The 19,079-nt window shown below is 44.4% G+C and overlaps 1 protein-coding gene across 5 annotated transcripts in view; it reads left to right on the top strand.

The window, feature by feature from the left end:
• The window catches only part of TRIO (trio Rho guanine nucleotide exchange factor), a 351,013-nt gene that overhangs the window by 263,753 nt on the left and 68,181 nt on the right, over positions 1-19,079 (top strand). For all 5 annotated transcript variants that reach the window (XM_053592973.1, XM_053592974.1, XM_053592975.1 and 2 more), the window contains exon 34: positions 855-1,098. In XM_053592973.1, coding sequence (XP_053448948.1) covers positions 855-1,098 — 244 coding nt within the window. The remainder of the gene's footprint in view (positions 1-854; positions 1,099-19,079) is intronic.

Raw genomic sequence — 19,079 nt, 5'->3', positions numbered from 1 at the left:
AGAACCACTTGTCACTGGAGGCTGCAGATGGGCTTCTACGGCCTGAGTTAGTGGATTTCAATAGACAGAAGCGCAAGTGCTCATCGTGAGAGAAGAGAGAGGAAGGGGTCTGGGGTGGAAGGGACGGTGCAAGCAAACATGAGCAGGCCAGGAAATACGCAGCATGTGGGAAGCGATCCCATGTCTGCGGAGCCTGTGCAACAGCTCCTGTGTTGATGTGGGGAGCAGAGTCTCAGGGCTGAGGGCCGAGTGGCACCAGGAGACTCCTGGAGGAGCGAGAGGAGCCCCTGGCTGACTCTGAAGGGAGACAAGTGTGCATTGCTCCGTGCTTCTGGGACGGTGGCCCATTGCCTTTTATTCCCCATCTTGTGGCTGCTACTTTCCTGATCCACATGATCCATAAAGAGACCATATACCGCAAAGCAGGGAACGTTCAAACACCAGGCTGGACTGGGAATCTGCAGCAGATCTTCACCTCATTTTATTACTGTGCTTCACAGGGATTCCTCGAATAGCCTTCAAGCCGTTTTTACTAGTTTGCTACAATTAAGAAAAGGAGTACAAAGCACTTTTCGAAAAGGGAGATAGAATGTTTCAGGTACAAAACTTTGAAAAGGCACATTTAGTTCTGACAGTGAAACCCTTAGAAATCATAATTGTGTATTAGACATAACTGTGTGATTCCCAAGGGGAGTAAAGGACACGCGGCCTGGGCTGTCCCTTGGGTAGCTGGTAAGGCTCTCAACCTGCCTGTGGGGTGGAAGGTGGCATTCCTAGCTGAGGGCACAGCTCCATCTTGGGGGTCTGGGACTCACCCCTGCTGACCAGTCCTTTCTTCCTCTGTCCCTGCCCAGCTCTCGGGTGGCTGTGAGCTGACAGTGGTGATCCATGACTTCACGGCCTGCAACAGCAATGAGCTGACCATCCGCCGAGGCCAGACCGTGGAGGTGCTGGAGCGGCCACATGACAAGCCGGACTGGTGTCTGGTACGGACCACCGACCGCTCCCCCGCCGCGGAAGGCCTGGTCCCCTGCGGCTCCCTGTGCATCGCCCACTCCAGAAGCAGCATGGAGATGGAGGGCATCTTCAACCACAAAGGTAGGGGCGCAGGCCTGGGGGCAAACACCCACTGGACGAGGGCCTTTTGTCTGCGTGACTTTGCTGCCTCTTAATATGTACGACCCTTCCTGTCGGGTGTGCTCTCGGGGCACACTGTGTCACTGTGTCTCGGGGCATTTCTGGTCCATCAACAGCTGCGGTGCAAGTGAGGATGGCACCTGTTACTCAGGAATAACGTTTCCTCACTTCCCAGGATGGTGTGGTAAGGCATGGTGGCAGTTTAGAGAAGAGGAAAAGAGATGTTCTCTGGGGACCAGTGTCTTTCACAAACAGGAGAAAGAGAAGGCTCTGTTCTCCGCATGCAATGCTGGAAACAAGGAGGGAGGCCTGACCACATTCAGCATCTCCTCAGTCAGGTTTTCTTATGGAGTCTTTCTATTGTTAGTGGCAAATTCTAGAAAATCATAGCTTAACCACTGCATTTTTATAGTTATGGAAACAAAAGTGTCTAAGGACACCCCAAACTTCACAAGCTACCAGCACAGAGGGGGCATTGCTCCAGGCTCAGTGGGTCGGGCTGAGTCAGGCGGGGCCCAGTGCAGGGATCGGAGGCCTGGCCTTTGAAAGCAGTGCTTTGAGACGGAATAAACAGCAGGGCCTTCCAACAGCACAGCACAGCACACTCCTTTAGTACCTGGGGCTGGACTGCATTGGTGTGTGTATCGGGATTGATCAGTCATAGCAAGGAGTCTTTATCCTAAATGGCCACCCTGTTGGCCGCTAGACAGATGCTCCTGTTGAGGCCTTGAAACGTGACTACTTTGGGTTGAGATGTTCTGTAGGTGCCAAGTACACCCTGGAATTTTAGGGTGAAAAAGAATGTGTACTTATTTTACTGTCATTACGTGTTGAAATGATAATATATTTCATAGTTATAGGGTTAAGTAAAACGTATTCTTAAAACTAATTACCAGTTCTTTTTAAACTGTAGCTATGATGCTGGTGTAGTCTTTCATGTTAATGAAAAGCTTATTCGAAACTCTTAAGTCCATTTAAGACACATGGGTCTGTAGCTTCTAGAAAAGTACAGAATGTGTAGAGGTGATGGGCTTTGAATGACAGACACTGTCACGATCCTGATTTTTCTGCAGTGCTGGCAAATAGCCAATTCTTTCCCATTTTGGGGTATGTAGCTTGTTTTTCTTTCCAGGGAGAGCTTCACTGTACTCTGCTGTATTTAGTTTAACTTGGGGGCATTCTGGTTGCTCCTCCTTGATCATCTATGTCATGACACCTCCAGAGGCCATCCACTGGCTGTGGGGTTACCCCTTCCCTCAAGCTGAGTGAAGCTATGCAGGGCACTCTGCTAGTAACTCTCCTCATTAATTACAGGCCCAGCCGGGTTCCAGGTCCCTCGGGGCCTAGACTTGAACTTGTTATTTGCTCAGTAAGAAACAAAAGGATTAGGCTACGGTTTCTCCAGAAATTCCAAGAGAAAAGCAGAGCATTTTCAGATTTTGGCCAAAAGCCAAGGTGTCTCTGCCTTGTGGTGGAGCTGTCACTGTGTACAGGCAGCCCTGGGCTTCCCTGACGCAGCTCTTGAGTTCAGATAGAGATTTGGGCAGAGCTGCATTTAGCCCTTTGCCAGAGAGTTTTGAAAGTTGCCTTGTGTATTTTAGTCCTTGAATTCGAATTGAAAATAAAGGACAACTTTTTTCTTCAAGTTAATCTGTTCTCCAGAGGAGTCCTGGTAAACTTAACCATGCCACAAAACAATGGTTGTTCTGAAAGATCTCTTCTTGCACATGCCTTCCCCGTAGAGTGTGCCTTCCTTCCCGGTGTTCCCAATTGCAGGCTAGCCTCGGGGAAAGAAGTGGGAGTTCATAACACTTGATTTTTTCCTGGAAACTTCTGGCGGAGGTTGGGTCTTTGCTTGGTGCGAAGTTCTACTACTATCTCATCTTTCTCTCTGATGGTCTAGAACCTGGAAGGTCACTCCCTGACCTTTGCAAACTTTCTGAAGCTTTGCCTTTACAGGAGGACATGGCTACAGCGAGCAGGGCAGCCAGTGGAGAGGGGTTCAGAGTCAGAACTGTCTTTCCTTTCCTTCTCTTATTTTTTTTCTTGTCTTGCAAGAATGTCTTAAGATGATCTGTTCCCTACAGTGTTAGGACCAGGTCAGCCAGAAACAAGCTGCAGCTCGGGGAAGGGACAGTCCACCTTTGAGCTTTTGACAAGGCTCTGACAAGACAGAGTCCTATCCAGGTCTGGGAAATCGTGTAGCTTGACCAGAGTGTCTGTCTAGGAGACCTAAGGCCTTCACCTACAAGTTGGGGCAGCAGGGGAGGAAAGGAAGACACAGAGACTGGGGGCTGGAGGGGCAGAGGCCTGGGCTGCCTGTGGGAGCAGCTCCCCCCTTCCCTCCCCTCCTGCTCTGTGTGAGAGGTGGAAGGGGCCTGCCTCTAGGACTGATGACAGAGCTGTGCATGCAGGGCTATCAGAGCCTGCTGTCCCCCACATCTGCCCCTCTAGCATCACATTTTGAGCCCCCTGTCATCGTAAGAACCCTTCTGGGCTTGAAGGACAGACAGTGAGAGGGTTAAATGTGGGCCCTTCTTTCTCCATCCTTGATGTGCACCACAATCTGGCTGAGTCGGGTGAGCTACTGGTCTACCTCTGTAGGCTGCAAAACCCATGGGCATTACGGAGTTGTCCTTCCATCCTTCTCTCCTGTCACTTTCCCCCCCAGGTTTCTTAAATATCTCTGCATCATACTGCTTTGACCTTCCAGACAGGAGGAAGGAGCACATCCCTAATCTCTAGTTTCAAAATTGTGTGATCCAACAATTTAAATTTCCATAAATTTTAAATATGAAAAACTCACCTGTTAAAGTCAAGTGTGTGTTTATTTGCTTGTGGATGGATGAGCATTTTAATGATTGCAGGGAGGGTAAATACACAGATTGGCCAATAAGGGCCGGTGCTCTGGGTGAGCCATGGTGGCTGTGTGGTGGCTTTGAAGCTTGGCCAGACTTGGAAGTCGGAACAGTGAGAAGGCTTGAATTCGTGAGGCCCAGGTTTCTTTCTTCTAGCTATATAATCTTAAGATGATTTGACGACAGAGTAAAAATGCAAGTTATTTAAAATGAACAAGAAATTTAATTATACAATTTGTTTTTCAAGGAGATAATTTTGAGTCCGAAGCCAGACGGATTCCCTGTGAATATTGTTCCATTGGAAAGTGCTTTCTGTTTTGTAGAGAAAGCTTGTTTTTGAAGACTGCTGTTGAGGCATCCTTCATAGACAGACAGCCATGGTGTTTGAGGTTCTCTGGACTGCTCTGGCTGACAGTCTCCCTTTCTCAGGCTACTTAGTGGCACATCAGGCAGACACCAGATATCCTGAGACAGAGTAAGGATTCTGTAAGTCAGTGTGCTCCACCAGCCTTGCTAGTGCTTGTGCTGGGGCCATCTACCTTTGTCCCCACATCTTTGGGGTCAGGACCTGGGCATAGAGACTGTCTCTATGCCCCGTGGGTCTCGTTTCCCTTACGTTCTTGCTGGGGTAGGTGGCGTTGACTTACTGTTGAAGTAAGTGTCACATCATCGCTTTAATCTTTCAGTAAATCCAAGTGATTTTTTTTTTTCCCCTCCCACTGGATCAACTTGTAGAAGTTGTCACCTTTGTTTATTTATCGACTTAAGTCTTAGTCACAGAGAGTAGACAGAAATATTAGAAATATTTATATTTATGGTGAGGCCAATTCACAACCTCCCCTTACCTTACACTATCTTCGTCCAAGATGTTCATCTTTTCCCTTTCTTCCCAACCAGCCCTACAGGATGACGCATGATCACTAATCCAGACAAACAGGCATCACTTACCTTCCACCAGTGCCTCTCTGGAGTGCAGAGCACAGAGCGTGAACCTCTTTGAACATTAGCTTCTTTGAGGATGAGCCTGGGATCATCCTCTGTCTGGGGGCCTGGAGTGGGGGGCAGCTCACCTCATGTTCACTGCTTGTGGCATCTGGTCCCACGCTGCTTCCAGCACAGGGAGTGGTGTGTTTGAATGAGCTGACTCTGGAAGGTCCCTCTCAGCCCCCGCAGAACTGTTTTTTGCTAACACAGAGCTTTATGAGAAGACCTCTCAGTATTAAGGGCAGCGTTCAAAGGTGTGTTCTTCCTGTCAAGAGGTCCAAGTTACAGCGGACGTGATGGTCTCGCGTCCTTGCCAGCTCTGACATTCTACGTTCACATTTCTCAGAAGGCCTTTCTAAATAAAGGCCAATTCAAAACCTTCCCTTATGCCAGCCCATAATGTGGTGATGGGTGGTCTTTCTGCTAGTGCTGTGAATGTCTAGAAGAAAATACCTCCTTAATAAAAATTCTCCTTCACAACTTCAAAATTTCATAATTATTAACTTCTTTCTCCTTTGGATTGTGTTTAGTTGAATACCTCTGTTTTATTTCCGAGGAGTTAAAAGCAAGAGTTATTTGCAATAAATAAGAAAACCAGGGGTAAAAAAAACACAAGAAATAAGACCTCTTGCTTGCTGGTAACTCGAGCCTCTAACCCCAGGCTCCAGCTGAGTGTGCTGCATCTTACTGAGGCGAGATGTGTGCCAGAAACCAGCGCCCTGGCTCTCCCTTCTCAGTCCCAGCCAGACTGGCCGTGGTCATCACAGAGAAGACACAGGGATTGTCTTTCATAAATGTAATGAGACATATTGTCATTAATAAAATGGGGTGTTTTCTTTGATCCAGTTTAAAAATTAGAAAGAGCCATCCTTTCACTGGAAGCTCCCTGGAACGTAGGTTTTTCTCTTCCCTCTCTACCAAGGTTTTCTCATCCATCTGAATATTGACTTCTCCACCTAGCTGTCTTACCAACTTTTTCAAATCTAAAGTATCTACTTTCTCTCTCCATTCCCTCTCTTGTCTCTTCACCAGAAACGTGGCCAGCACACTGGAGGCTTTCTTTGCCGCCCACCAGATCTGTGTAAACTCTGCTGCACTACACATGGTATAAAATTTATCACCATAACCATTTCTAAGTCCATAGCATTAAGAACCCTCGTGTTCCTGCGCAAGGCCAGCTTTACCATCCACCTGTAGAACTCTTCACACCTTTATAAAACTGAAAATCTGTACCTATTTATCAGAACTCCCCGCTCTCTCTTCCCAGCCCGTGGCAGCCACCCTTTCACCTTCTGTGCCGTGAGTTTGACCATTGTGGGAACCTCATGTGAGTGTTGGAATCTGACCTCCATCGTGATATGGTGTCAAGAGGTGGGGGTGCTGGGAGGTGATTAGGGATCAGTGCCCTTCTCAGAGAAGCCCGAGGGAGCCCTTTTGTCCTGCTGACACATGAGGACGCCAAGGGCACCGTCTGTGAGGAATAGCACCTCTCCACATACGGGATCCGCAGACAATTTAATCTTGGGCTTCTCGGTCTCCAGAATTGTGAGCAATAAATGTCTGTGGTTTTTGAATTGCCCAGTTGAAGGCATTTTTTTACAGCAGCAGGAATGGACTAAGATATATGGTAATTCTTTTTTTGAAGATGCTCACTCCATTGTTAGCTTTAACACTGCATTCCCAATATATTCTCTTTCCTCTGTCTCTGTTATTATCTCTTGCCTCCCGGTCTCCCAGCCTCACTTCTGACCCTCTTTCATGGCACCCAAAGCGCAAGTCTGGACATTCTACTCTCTGGTTTAAATTTCCACAAGAACACTTTCTGATCATAGAATAAAATCCCGTTTCCTAACATGTCTTGCAGTACCCTTTGTCCACACACTTATACACATTTGTGTTCACACACACTCCCTCGCTCTGTCCCCGTCAGATGGTGTATCAGGTCACAGAGGAGGTCACTTACCCCACCTCAACACTTTCCCACCTCACCAAATTAAAAAAAAAAAAAAAATCAGGGAAAAATAAATTTCTATCATGAGTCTAGCACAGTGCAGAGAGCACAGAGTAAGTCTGGGTCTGGTTAACAAGTGCTTAGTTACAAAGGTTCCACCAGGACAAACAGGAAAGACAGCCTGATTAGATGACCTCCAGAGACCCACAGGGAAAACTGTAGGATACCTCAAAACAGATCTGAATAGGAATGAGAGTTACAGATACGGTTTTAAACTTACAACTGTGGTAGAGGAGCTACAGATGACATGGACTTTTAAACAGTTATTGTTCAAGCTCAGGTGTTCGACACCAGCCTAAGAGCAAGATCCCATCTCTACCAAGAATAGAAGAACTAGCAAGGTGTGGTGGTGGGGAGGCTGAGGCAGAAGGATTGCTTGAGCCCAAGAGTTTGAGGTTGCAATGAACTATGACACCACAGTACTCTACCCAAGGTGACAGAGGGAGACTCTGTCTCAAAAAAAAAAAAAAATAAATAAAGGATTGATGGTGGGAAGCAGAGGCCCTCCTCAGAGCTGGCACTGAGAGACAGCTATGACCTTAAGCAGTGGGGCCTTGGTGGTGGGCATAGCAGGGAAATTTAAAATGAGGCCTGGGGTCCCCCTCAGCTGGAATACTGTCTCCCCAGGGGTATTCAGGGCAGCCCATTTGTAATATTATTTGTCAAGTTTTTTTTTTTTTTTTTGGTGGGGGGGTTGGTTTCTTTTTAACTTCAAAGTTATACATTGTATATAGATTTATTTGCTGGGGCTATCATTCAATGTTTCTAGAAATGGACTCATTATTTAGACCGGGGGTTACTTGTCAGAATCACTTGTGACTTCTTAAAATATATGAATGAGCGAGCCCGGGCCCTGTGCCTGGAGGTGACCACTGGTGTAACCACTATGTGAACATCAAACCAGGGCCTGTTTTCACTAAGCCCCAAATTACAGCATGCTCACACCCCCATGTCCTCTGGTGACAGTTCTCACCTCACCCCAGGCCTTGGGGCCCATGACTGTGCTCTTGGCTGGTGCCCCCACTCCTCACTTGGCATATTTGGGAGGAGACCGGGTCACTCCCTGTAGTTCCTGTGTCCCGTTCATCCCCTGTTGTACAGATGTGACCAGGTGAAAGGACTTTGCCAGAGCTTTGCAGATGATGGAAGGGAAGACTCAGAAGGCTCCCAGGGGTGTTGGTCTCAGGCACCAAACCCAGGCTGCACTGCCTGCACCCCAGCCACCCCCAGCAGGCAGGCTATGGCAAGGCTGTTTCCCTGCTGGAATACAGGCAATTTCCAGGGGCTGCCTCCCACCATCCAAGCTGCCTTCCCACCTCTTAGGACAACTTTAGCCCTTCATCTCTCCAGGTCAGCTGACAAAGGGACGTCCTCTCCTCAGAGCAGGAGTTTACCTCTCCTCACAGGGGAACAGGCCCATCCTCTGCCCCTACCTGGTCAATCAGGATAGAGGTGTCCAGAGCCGGGGTTTTCTAATCTGAAATGACACATGGGTGGTCCAGGCTGAGCCATGGTAGCCAGGCTGTGTCCCTTTGTGATACCGGCTCTGACATGACCTAAGTCTGTGCTGTCTACCCTCGTTCTTTAACATCCATTTCCCAGGAGCAGCCAGTCTACCAGGGACACAGACATGGCCACCAACATGACACACGCATGACAGCAGCCCCATCCCCAGCAGAGAGACTTCCCATCCCCACCACCCCCCAAAAAAGCACCAGCTTTGTGGAGACTGAGGTGCTTTTCTCCCTCTAGAAGTGTCTGTGACCAGAAAAGGAGCTGCACTCTGAGGCCTCTGGTGTTGCCCCAGGTGTGTTTCCAAGGATTTGGTTTAAAAGTGTTCGCTGCACACGTGGTCTTTCTCTGATCCCAAAGCAAATTGCCCCAAAGGGGACTCTAAGTCTCCTTAGATTCATGGGACTGGAACTGCTGAGGGTTTTTGAATGGCCTAATAATTTTTTTTTTTAATGTAGGATGTTAAAAAGACTTTAGCAATGTGAAAAAATTTAGTTGAATATATTGTGATTCTGGTATATTTAGGCATTTGCTTCATGCCAAGTTGCCACTGTTATCAGAAAACACACCCCAGGCACACTAATGCATAGGCTTTCAAACCCATATCTGCCCACGTAGTCCCCAAAATACGTATACTGGAAGATCTATATACAGTTCTTTTAATTAGCTTAGAAAAGAGCAGTTTTATTCTGTTTGAACAGCTGCTAATGCAGATCCCTGTGGGAAGAAAAACTGAGGAACATGGAGTTACACCAAGAGTCAGAAACAAAGACACCGTCCCCCTCCCAAGCACTGTGTATCCGGGACGAAAAGATCGATCTGAGACCTGTGATTTAGGACCATTTTCGATGTAGCGTGTAATTATGGAGCCACACACGTGGGCCATTACTCTGTTTGAGGTATTTTCATGTTCCAACTTTACATTAAAGTGTTTATTAAAACAGGAAGAAGCCATCAGCAGATATTGACACTGTCCATATTAGATCATCACAAAATTATACATACAGCAGAGTCGTAAACAGTGGATAAGAAATCATCTTCCCACGCTGCTTTACGCGGCCAGGACACCATGTAAGCGCAGGCAGTAGACTCGCGGAGGGGCTCACCAGCGAACCACAGAGGGCACTGCTGGGTGACTTGGTGGCCAGGCACAGAACAGTGTCCGCAGCTGCCTCCCACTCAGGAGTCTCTCTGCTGACATATAGATATCAGACTTGGCTGCTTATTACACAAACTGGGCGTTCCCTTCTAAATGTATTCCCTCTTAATTAGCGTTTGCCAAAGCTATGGAAAATTACGGAGAGGTGATGTGTTTGTAAGTGACGGCTTAGAAGTTCAGTGTGCTGTTTCTCGTTAAGTGTTTAGAAAGTGAACAAATGTCTTGTGTGAGGGAACCGACTGTGCCCTTAGATTGAGTTTATTTCTTGAAGGTCTATCTGGTCATAGCCCTGAGGATGCCTGAGGCATTGGCCCCCAAACACCTGTCTAGAAGCTTGCAATTCGGACCCAAGTGCCATTTGACTTTTGCCTTGGGTTCCCTTCTCTTCTCAGAGAAGTGTAAGGTGAGATTTTGTGAGGACATTGTGTTCCTAGAGCTGACTTTCTCATAAACAGAATTTTTGATAAATTAGGCTGTAAATCCTCATAACTGAACTCAAATGCAAAAAGCAAGCAAAGTGCAGTAAATGATCCTGGCTAATTCTAAAGCAGCAGGCCTTGAAAATCTGAGCAAATCTGATAGGAGCTGTGGTACCTAGTCCCAGAAAAACATGCACAGGCACAAAGCTTTTACATGTAGATTCAGAAGCCCTGCCCATATGCAGAAGTGTTTTCCTAAATAAGTGAAGAAGAAAAAGAAATTTTTTTTTTTTTTTTTTTTTTTTGGAGACAGTCTCACTCTGTTGCTTTGTAGAGTGCCGTGCCATTGTCATAGCTCACAGCAACTTGAAACTCTTGGGCTCAAGCGATCTTGCTTCAGCTTCCCGGGTAGCTGGGACTACAGGCACCTGCCACAACACCTGGCTAGGTTTTCTTTTTTTTAGTGGCGACAGGATCTCACCTTTGCTGGTCTTGAACTTTCCTGAGCTAAGCAATCTACCCACCTAGACCTCCCAGAATGCTAGGATTATAGGCATGAGCCACTGTGCCTAACCTGAAAAATCAAATTTTAACACTACATTATTTTCAGATGTTTTACATGGTTCAAAAATAAAACATGAAGAGGCTTAAACTGAGAAGTCTTCTTCCTACTTCCTATTTGCCATGTATATAGGTAGCCATTTTTATTTCTAGCTTATACATCCATTGTTTTGTTAGACAAATACAAACAAATGAATATGTATTCATTGCACCCTCTTTTTCCTGACATAAAAGGTGGCATATCTTGCCCCCGGCTTTTATTACTTAACTGTATACTAAGAGGCCCGCCTCGTTCTTTATGGTTGTGTGTACTACTCTGTGTGTGCAGGGTACTTCATTTCTGCATGTCGCACAGTGTGTTAGCTAGTGCACTATGCAGGGTTGTTTCCAGTCTGCTAGTTATTATAAACCCTTCTGCAGTGGGTGACTTTGCACGTATGCTATTTGGTTCATACGCATGTGTATCTATTAAGGTGGAATTGCAGAAGTAAAATTGATCATTTAAAGGGTGAATGCAGGGGAATGAGGGAGAGGGTTGTAGGGGTCATAGTGTATGACACACCTCTTGGGGGCTAGACACAATTATAAGAGGAGTTTACCTAACAAATGCAGTCAGTGTAACCTAATTCTTCATAGCCTCAATGAATCCCAAACAAGAAAAATAAATGAATGAAGGGTGAATGCATTTATGGAAAACCAACTTTTGGAGAAGACTCACCTGAATCATAAACTACATCAGTAAAAATCACAATAAAACATGCCATATAATGACATTTGTACATATTTTAAATTTCTGTACCAGCCATGACATTTGACCTGTACTAAACTCCTTCAGTTCTCTAATTTCATTTTATAACCACTTAGAAAAAAAAATTGTTCCTTTTAAATGCATCACTCTTTAAAATCATTCATAGAAATCAAATTATTAACAGATTGTTGGAAACACACAATCTCCCTAAGTGCCATCAGGAAGAAATAAAACTCTGGAACAGGTGACTATCAAGCACCAAAATGGAAGCAGCAATAAAAAGAAATCTTCCAGCAAAAAAGTCCCAGACAAGGGCGGCGCCTGTGGCTCAAAAGAGTAGGGCACGGTCCCCATATGCTGGAGATGGCGGGTTCAAACCCAGCTCTGGCCAAAAAAAAAAAAAAGTCCCGAACAAGATGGTTTCATACTCATCTTTTACCAAACTACAAAGAACTTGTACCTACTGCAGAAATTATTCCATAACTTTGAGAAGGAAAGAATCCTCTCCAACTCGTTCTCTGAAGACAGTATCATAAAGTCAGGAAAGAACACAACTAAAAAAGAAAACTAAATATCCCTTATGAATATAGATGAAAAATTCTCAATAAAATCTTAGCAAACCCAAGTGAGCTGCACATCAAAATAATAATTCATCACATACAAGTGGGCTTCATCCCAGAGATGCGAGGACGGTTCAACATACACAAATCTGTGTATTTGTGTATTTGCGTATCTGTGTATTTTCACCACATAAAGAGATACAAAAGCAAAGACTGTATGATCCTTTCAGTAGATTCAGGAAAAGCATTTGACAAAAAATCCAGCACCCTTTTATGATAAGAACACTTAACATAATTGGTATAGATGGGACATACCTATAAATTATAAAAGTCATATATGACAAACCCACAGCCAACATCATTTTGAATGGGGAAAAAATGGAAAGGATCCCTGCTTTGAACTGGAGCCAAACAAGGTTAACCATCTTTACCACTGCTATTCAATATAGTACTGCCTAGAAATCAAATAACCAATCAAGCAAGAGAAGGAAATCAGGAGTTTCCAAATGAGAAAATAGTTTGACTATCTCTCTTAATAGATGGTATGATGTTATACCTAGAAAACCCCAAAGACTACACCAAGAGATGCCTGGAATTGATTAAATCAGCAAAGTCTCAGGTTATAAAAATCAGTGTACACAAATCAGTAGCTTTCATATATGCCAACAACGATCAAGCTGAGAATCAAAAATGCAATACCTTTCACAGTAGCAACAAAGAAGATAAGATACCTAGGAGTACATTTAACTATCAGGAGAACTTTGAAACACTGAGGAAATAAATTGCAGAGGATGTAAACAAACGGAAAGACATACCATGCTCATGGATTGGCAGAATGAATCACCATTATTAAAATGTCTATACTGTCCAAAGTGACTTATAAATTCTATGCAATCTCCATTAAAATACCAATGCTATTTTTTGCAGATCTGGAGAAAATAGTTCTTCACTTTGTATGGAACCAAATAAAACCTCGAAGCCAATGCAATCTTTACATAGTAAGAACCAAATGGGTAACATCACTTTATCCGACTTAACAAGCTATACTACAAGGCCATAGTAACCAAAACGATGTGCTACTGGCACAAAAACAGAGAAACAGACCTATGAATCAGAACAGAGAACCCATATCTGAAACATCTTCATGTTGCTATCTGAACTTTGATAAAGCAGATGAAAACATATACTTGGGAAAAGAATCCCTGCTCGATAAGTGGTGCTGGGAAAACTGAATGTCACATGTAAAAGACTGAAACAGGAGCCTCAACTGTCACCACTCACAAAAACTAATTCACAATGGGTGAAAGACTTAACCCAGGCACAATGCTATAAAAATTCTAGAAGAAAATATTGAAAAACTCTGATAGGTATCAGCCCAGGGGAAAGAATTTATGAAGAGGACCCCAAAAGCAACCACAGCAGCAACAAAAAGAAACAAATGAGGCCTGATGGAATTAAAAAGTCTCTGCACAACCAGGGACGTAATCAGTAGAGGAAACAGACACCCTACAGAATGGGAGAGAATATTTGCATGCTACACGTTCAATAAAGAGTTGATAACCAGCATCTATAAAAATCTCAAGCAAATCAGCAAGAAAAAAAAACAATCAAAGAACCCCATTAAAAAGTGGGCCAAAGACAGGAACAAAAACTTCTCAAATTAAGGTCTACTAATGACCAACAAACACATGAAAAAACGCTCAACATCTCTAATCATCAGGAAAATGCGAATCCAAACCACACTGAGATATCACCTAACTCCAGTAAAAATGGCTCTTAGCAAAAAGTCCAAAGCAAGTGCTGGCGTGGATGTGAAGAGAAAGGAACACTTGCACTCTCTTGGTGGGCCTGCAAATGAGTCTAGCCTCTGTGGAAAGCTGTATGGGGATACCGCAAATAACTGGAAGTAGAACTACCATTTAATCCGGCAATCCCGGAACAAGGTATTTACCCAGAGGGAAAGGTGACATTTTATTAAAAAGACACTTGCTCTCAAACGTTTAGAGCAGCACAATTCACAATTGCAAAGATGTGGAAATAACCCAGGTGCCCATCAATATATGGATGGATTAACAAAATGCGGTATATCTATCCTCAGCCATAAAAAAAAAGGTGATGTAGGGCGGCGCCTGTGGCTCAGTCGGTAGGGCGCCGGCCCCATATACCGAGGGTGGCGGGTTCAAGCCCGGCCCCGGCCAAACTGCAACCAAAAAATAGCCGGGCGTTGTGGCGGGCGCCTGTAGTCCCAGCTACTCGGGAGGCTGAGGCAGGAGAATCGCTTAAGCCCAGGAGTTGGAGGTTGCTGTGAGCTGTGTGGGGCCACGGCACTCTACCGAGGGCCATAAAGTGAGACTCTGTCTCTACAAAAAAAAAAAAAAGGTGATGTAGTATCTTTCTTTTTTAACAACCTGGATGGAACTGGAGACCATTCTTCTAAGTGAAGTATCCCAAGAATGGAAAAACTGAACCCACATGTGACTAAAAACCAACACCACTTGTTCTCAATACTAAATCAGACTAGACAATCAATAGTTAGGTGCACAAAAAGAAGTAAAACTCAACCGGAAGGCAGTAGGTGGGAGTGGGAAGAGGGTTTGGGTTAATGTACACCTAATGGGTACAGTGCACACATTCTAGGTGAAAGGCACACTCATAACTTTGAGTTAAAATGTACAAGAGCAAACGATGTAACCAAAATGTGTATACCCTTGTAATATTCTGACATTAAATAAAGTGAGTCTGTTTGACTCACTTGGAAGGTGAGATTTGGGGGCACATTTTGCCCTAGGACTTTGTACAGGAGCACACACTGAAATATTTATATAAATAATAGTTCACCAAAGTTTTTGTGTTTTTATATTAGATTAGGTCAAAATGATACAAATTAGGAGTTCGCCACATAAAAATAAATGGTGGTGGTTTCCAAAGACCACATGACTCCTCTTCCATCAGTATGTGCATAGAAATCGCTTTTGTGGTGCCCCAGAGTCCTGCCTAGTGACTCCACAACCGCGTCATCGCCTGGGAGGGAGATGTTCACGGCACAGAACTGTCCCTGGCTTTTATAATGGGCTTTAAAGTCTCTATACAATCTCTGCTTTCCAAAGGACTGTTTCTTATGAACATTTCACTATGAATTTTGGAAAAGGCTACTTAAAAAGCCTTCCCAAATCTACCTTCCTTCTTTCCTGACACTGCTAAAGGAATGTGGAAGGAACAGAAGCGGGGATAGAAGAGGCTGGCCTTCAGGCTGTCCCCCGACAGCCGGCTCTCCTAGGAGGCCCTTGCTCCCCTCTCTGGCGTTCTGGGTGGGATCAGGCCGGGCTGCCCGGACACGGCAGGTTGGTCATTCCACGTTGCTGGCTTCCCAAGGGGTCATCATTTTCTGGAAATTTTTCCAGCTAAACATATGACAGGAGACCCAGTGTTTATTATTTGAAGGGCCCTTTCAAACATTTGCAAGGACAGTGAACAGGCTCGTTTGCCTTGGCTGCACTGCATGGCAGCTCTGGAATTCTTTATCATTTGTAATTGTCAAGAAACAGAGCCCTGTGTGTTTAATTGTATGTTTTCTTTCCCCCACCCCTTTCCATGAGTCTATAGGACTTTGAATTCACTAGAAGGAGGGGATCTGAAAGTTCTTTCCTTAGATATAGACTAGTTTACCAATGTCTCATTTCAGACCTGAATTGATGGAGCACATTGTTATCAGATCGGGGAGGATGGGGGTTCGGGCTGCCAGAACAAAATGGCAGAGCTGGGGCATTCATAGCAGACATTCATTCTCTTACTTCCTAGAGGTCAGAAATCCAAGGTCAGGGGGTCAGCAGGGGTGCTCTCTGCTGCCTCTCCCTCTGTCCCCTGTGAGATCCTGGTTTGTCTGTATGGACAAAGGTCAGACTGGATTAGGACCCACCATAAGAGCCTCATTTTAGTGTAGTCACTTTACAGACCTTATGTGCAGCCACATTTTGAGACACTGGGGATTGGAACCTCCATGTGGGAATATAGGGGGACACACTTCAGCTCACAGCAAGGGTCCCCGCCCGTTTAGAGCCTGAGGAGATTAACGGTGGTGTCAGATACCAGCTGCTGTCCTCTGCATTTCATTCTCAGATACCCTTGGGTCAGTATGTCAATGTGGGGTTTCCATCCCCATCTTCTGACAGGAGGAGGGAAGTGTGGAGAAATCACACACCTTAACCAGGCACAGCAGGCGATGTAAAGGGAGCAGGGAGACAGCAGAGCACATGGTTTTACCCACCGCACACGCTGCCGTCCATGCCAACTGCAAGGGACCTTTGGTGCAGGGAGGAAGCTGAAGCCTGAGGGACCAGCTCAGTTGCCCAGGGCCAGAACCCGCTGTGGAGGACCTTGTTCTGGAAGCTGGTGTCCAGAGTCCAGTGCACTCAAGGCTGTTTGCTCCCCGTGGCTTTACACATTCTGAGAGGCCAGGCCCCCTTCATAGTCCCTTTCTATGAAAAAGCTCAATTTTTGATTTTTCAGTTTGAATTCTGATACAGTAATTCCACATGCCTTCCACTGCCCAAAGAAGTCATCTTAGCGGAACTCCGTTTTCTTTTCCTTCTGTGGGGACCACGTTTCTCCTCTCCCTCCTGCCCCAGTCAGTCACAGAAGTTCATTCAACAGTGAGTTGGTTGTGAGTAGATAAAGGGAAGAGATCAGGCAGTGGAAACCATTTATTTGTCAGTTTGTAGCCAGGAGTGAAAGGTTTTGCTCCACAACCTTTATCTGCCCCTCTTCCCCAGTCAAAATCAGCTGCTCGGTCTTCGTAGCCCTTCTTTTAAAAAGCCAGGGGCCCTCCCCATCCCTCATCCCTGAGAAGTTGCCACGTACATCTCTCACTCTCTGAAGTTTAACAGAGTCGGAACATCAAAAGCACATACCGGCTGTCGAAGGTTGGCTACGTGACTCTAATTTTTTGAGCACTATTGTTTTGGGGGGTTTTGGTGAGGAAATCATCTCACGTTGCAATTCTGCAACTAACCCACAGTGCTGTGTTAACGGAGAATGTCCCATAGTGAGTTAAAGTGAAATGTAAAAAAGGAATATTTGTTGAAGAAAGAAAAACTCACACAGTTGGTGAAAAGATAGTAAACAGAGCAATGAAAAGGAGTCTATCAAATTCTTGGCACCCAAATCAAGCATCGAAGGCCTCAATAAAGGTGCTTTTGTGGGCTGGCAACTGTGCTAGGAAACAGCAGGGACTCCTGTGCTGAATGGAGGCCTAAGAAGCCTGGCTCTCCATCCTGTTTCCTCCAGAGCGGGAGGTATTATCTGTGGGGTAAAGAAAACGGAGAAAACTTCCTCTGAACAGGAGTATCTTTGTGCGTGGAACCTGAGAGACTCAGTCCTGGTGGCACAGCTGCCCCTGAGGCCAGAACTGTAGACATATTGTGCAAAACGGAAACACACAGAGAAGAAAAGGAGGGCTGAGAGGTGGCGAAAAGAAAACGGTCCAGAATCGCAACTTTAATAAAGTGGGATGACTTTTCTAAGGACCAGCATCCTCGGTTGCAGAACTGTGGTTTCCTTTAATAATCATGAGGGTTTGAGAACTCAATAGAATACATAAAATTTGTCAATGTTATTAATAATGTGGTTAAGTCTCAAGAAAACACTACTAATTTTTTAGAGAAATTTATAAATAATATTTCTAGCAGTTGTATCATTCAAGATCTAATCTCAGAATTTAGCTAATGTTTTATACATCTGATCTTTTGCTTTTTATTTGGGGGATCTTTTTCATTCTATATTGATTATTATATTTATTAATGTTTTATATATCTGATCTTTTGCTTTTTATTTGAGGATATTTTCATTCTATATTGATTATTATATTTATTCATCAAAAAGCAATATAATATCAATAGATTTCATGTCCTTTGCCTCATCTTAATTTTAGCATTCTTTAAGTGTATGTATAGTGCTTATTGAAAAGCACCAGTGTTTGTACATTGATCCTTTTTACTATTGTTTTAGACGTCTTTTGGCAAAAATGACCTGTCTCATATTTTTATGAGCAGATTATAAAAGACAATTGAATATTGAATACCTTTATTTTCATGAGCCTGAGATTGGCTATTGGTTTTGCCTCACAAATACATGAAGAAATAACATTATTTTGTTCTTTCAGCATATTTTTCCTGTGTGTCATCCCTTTGTTCTCAGATTTTTAATTTGTCATTACGTTTCTTTAACACAAAAGATTTTCTCTTAATTTGCTTACTTGTTTCTGGTAACTTTTTCATCCTCTCCATTTCCTAACTATTTGCAATTGAATAACATTCACTTTTTATTTTTTTTAAATTTTTTAGTTTGAAACAATTTTGAACTCATAGAAAAGTTGCAAAAGTGGTACAGAGAATTTTTATACACCCTGTACCTAGATCCCCCAATATTAACGTCTCAGATAAACCATGGTACAATGAAAACAGCCATAACACAGCACTGCCAGCTTGTCCCCAGCCTCAACTCAGATGTTGCTTTTATGTCCTCTTTCTGGTTCATCCAATCCAGGTAGCTAGAACTACAAGTGTATGCCACCACTCCCAGCTATTTATTTTATTTTTTGTAAAGATAGGGCCTTACTGTGTTGTCCACACTGGTCTCGAATTCCTGGCCTTAAGTGATCCTCCTGCCTCAGCCTCCCAAAGCACTGGGTTTCCAGACACCAGCTACTGCATGCAGCCCACCAACACCTGTATTTATATTGTCTGTCTGCCTCCTTCCCCTGTGTGTGTGTGTGTGAGAGAGAGAGAGAGAGATACAAATGAGAGTTCACATCATCTTGAAACCTCCACCTGAAATCTAATGACAAAGAGTTTATTCTAATCTTCCTCCTTTCCTCATCCGTAATCTCTTTCTTTGACAATAAGACACCTGGATCTCATTCTCATTCTCCAGAACATACTTATCGGCTATAAGCATATCACGTATAAGTTCTGTATTTGAACAATTGAATGTTTTCTTTCCTAATGGACTTGACTTTAAAAGACAGCCCACAGATCTACTTGTTCTCACTAGAGTAGTTTCAGAATTGCTCACCCATCCTCCTGTGGGAAACAAACGTAGTTTTTCCCACCCTTGGTTTGACAATATATTACTAC

Source organism: Nycticebus coucang, chromosome 1, assembly GCF_027406575.1.
Source record: "Nycticebus coucang isolate mNycCou1 chromosome 1, mNycCou1.pri, whole genome shotgun sequence".
NCBI classification, from domain to species: domain Eukaryota; kingdom Metazoa; phylum Chordata; class Mammalia; order Primates; family Lorisidae; genus Nycticebus; species Nycticebus coucang.
This window is presented reverse-complemented; position numbering and strand designations above follow the sequence as displayed.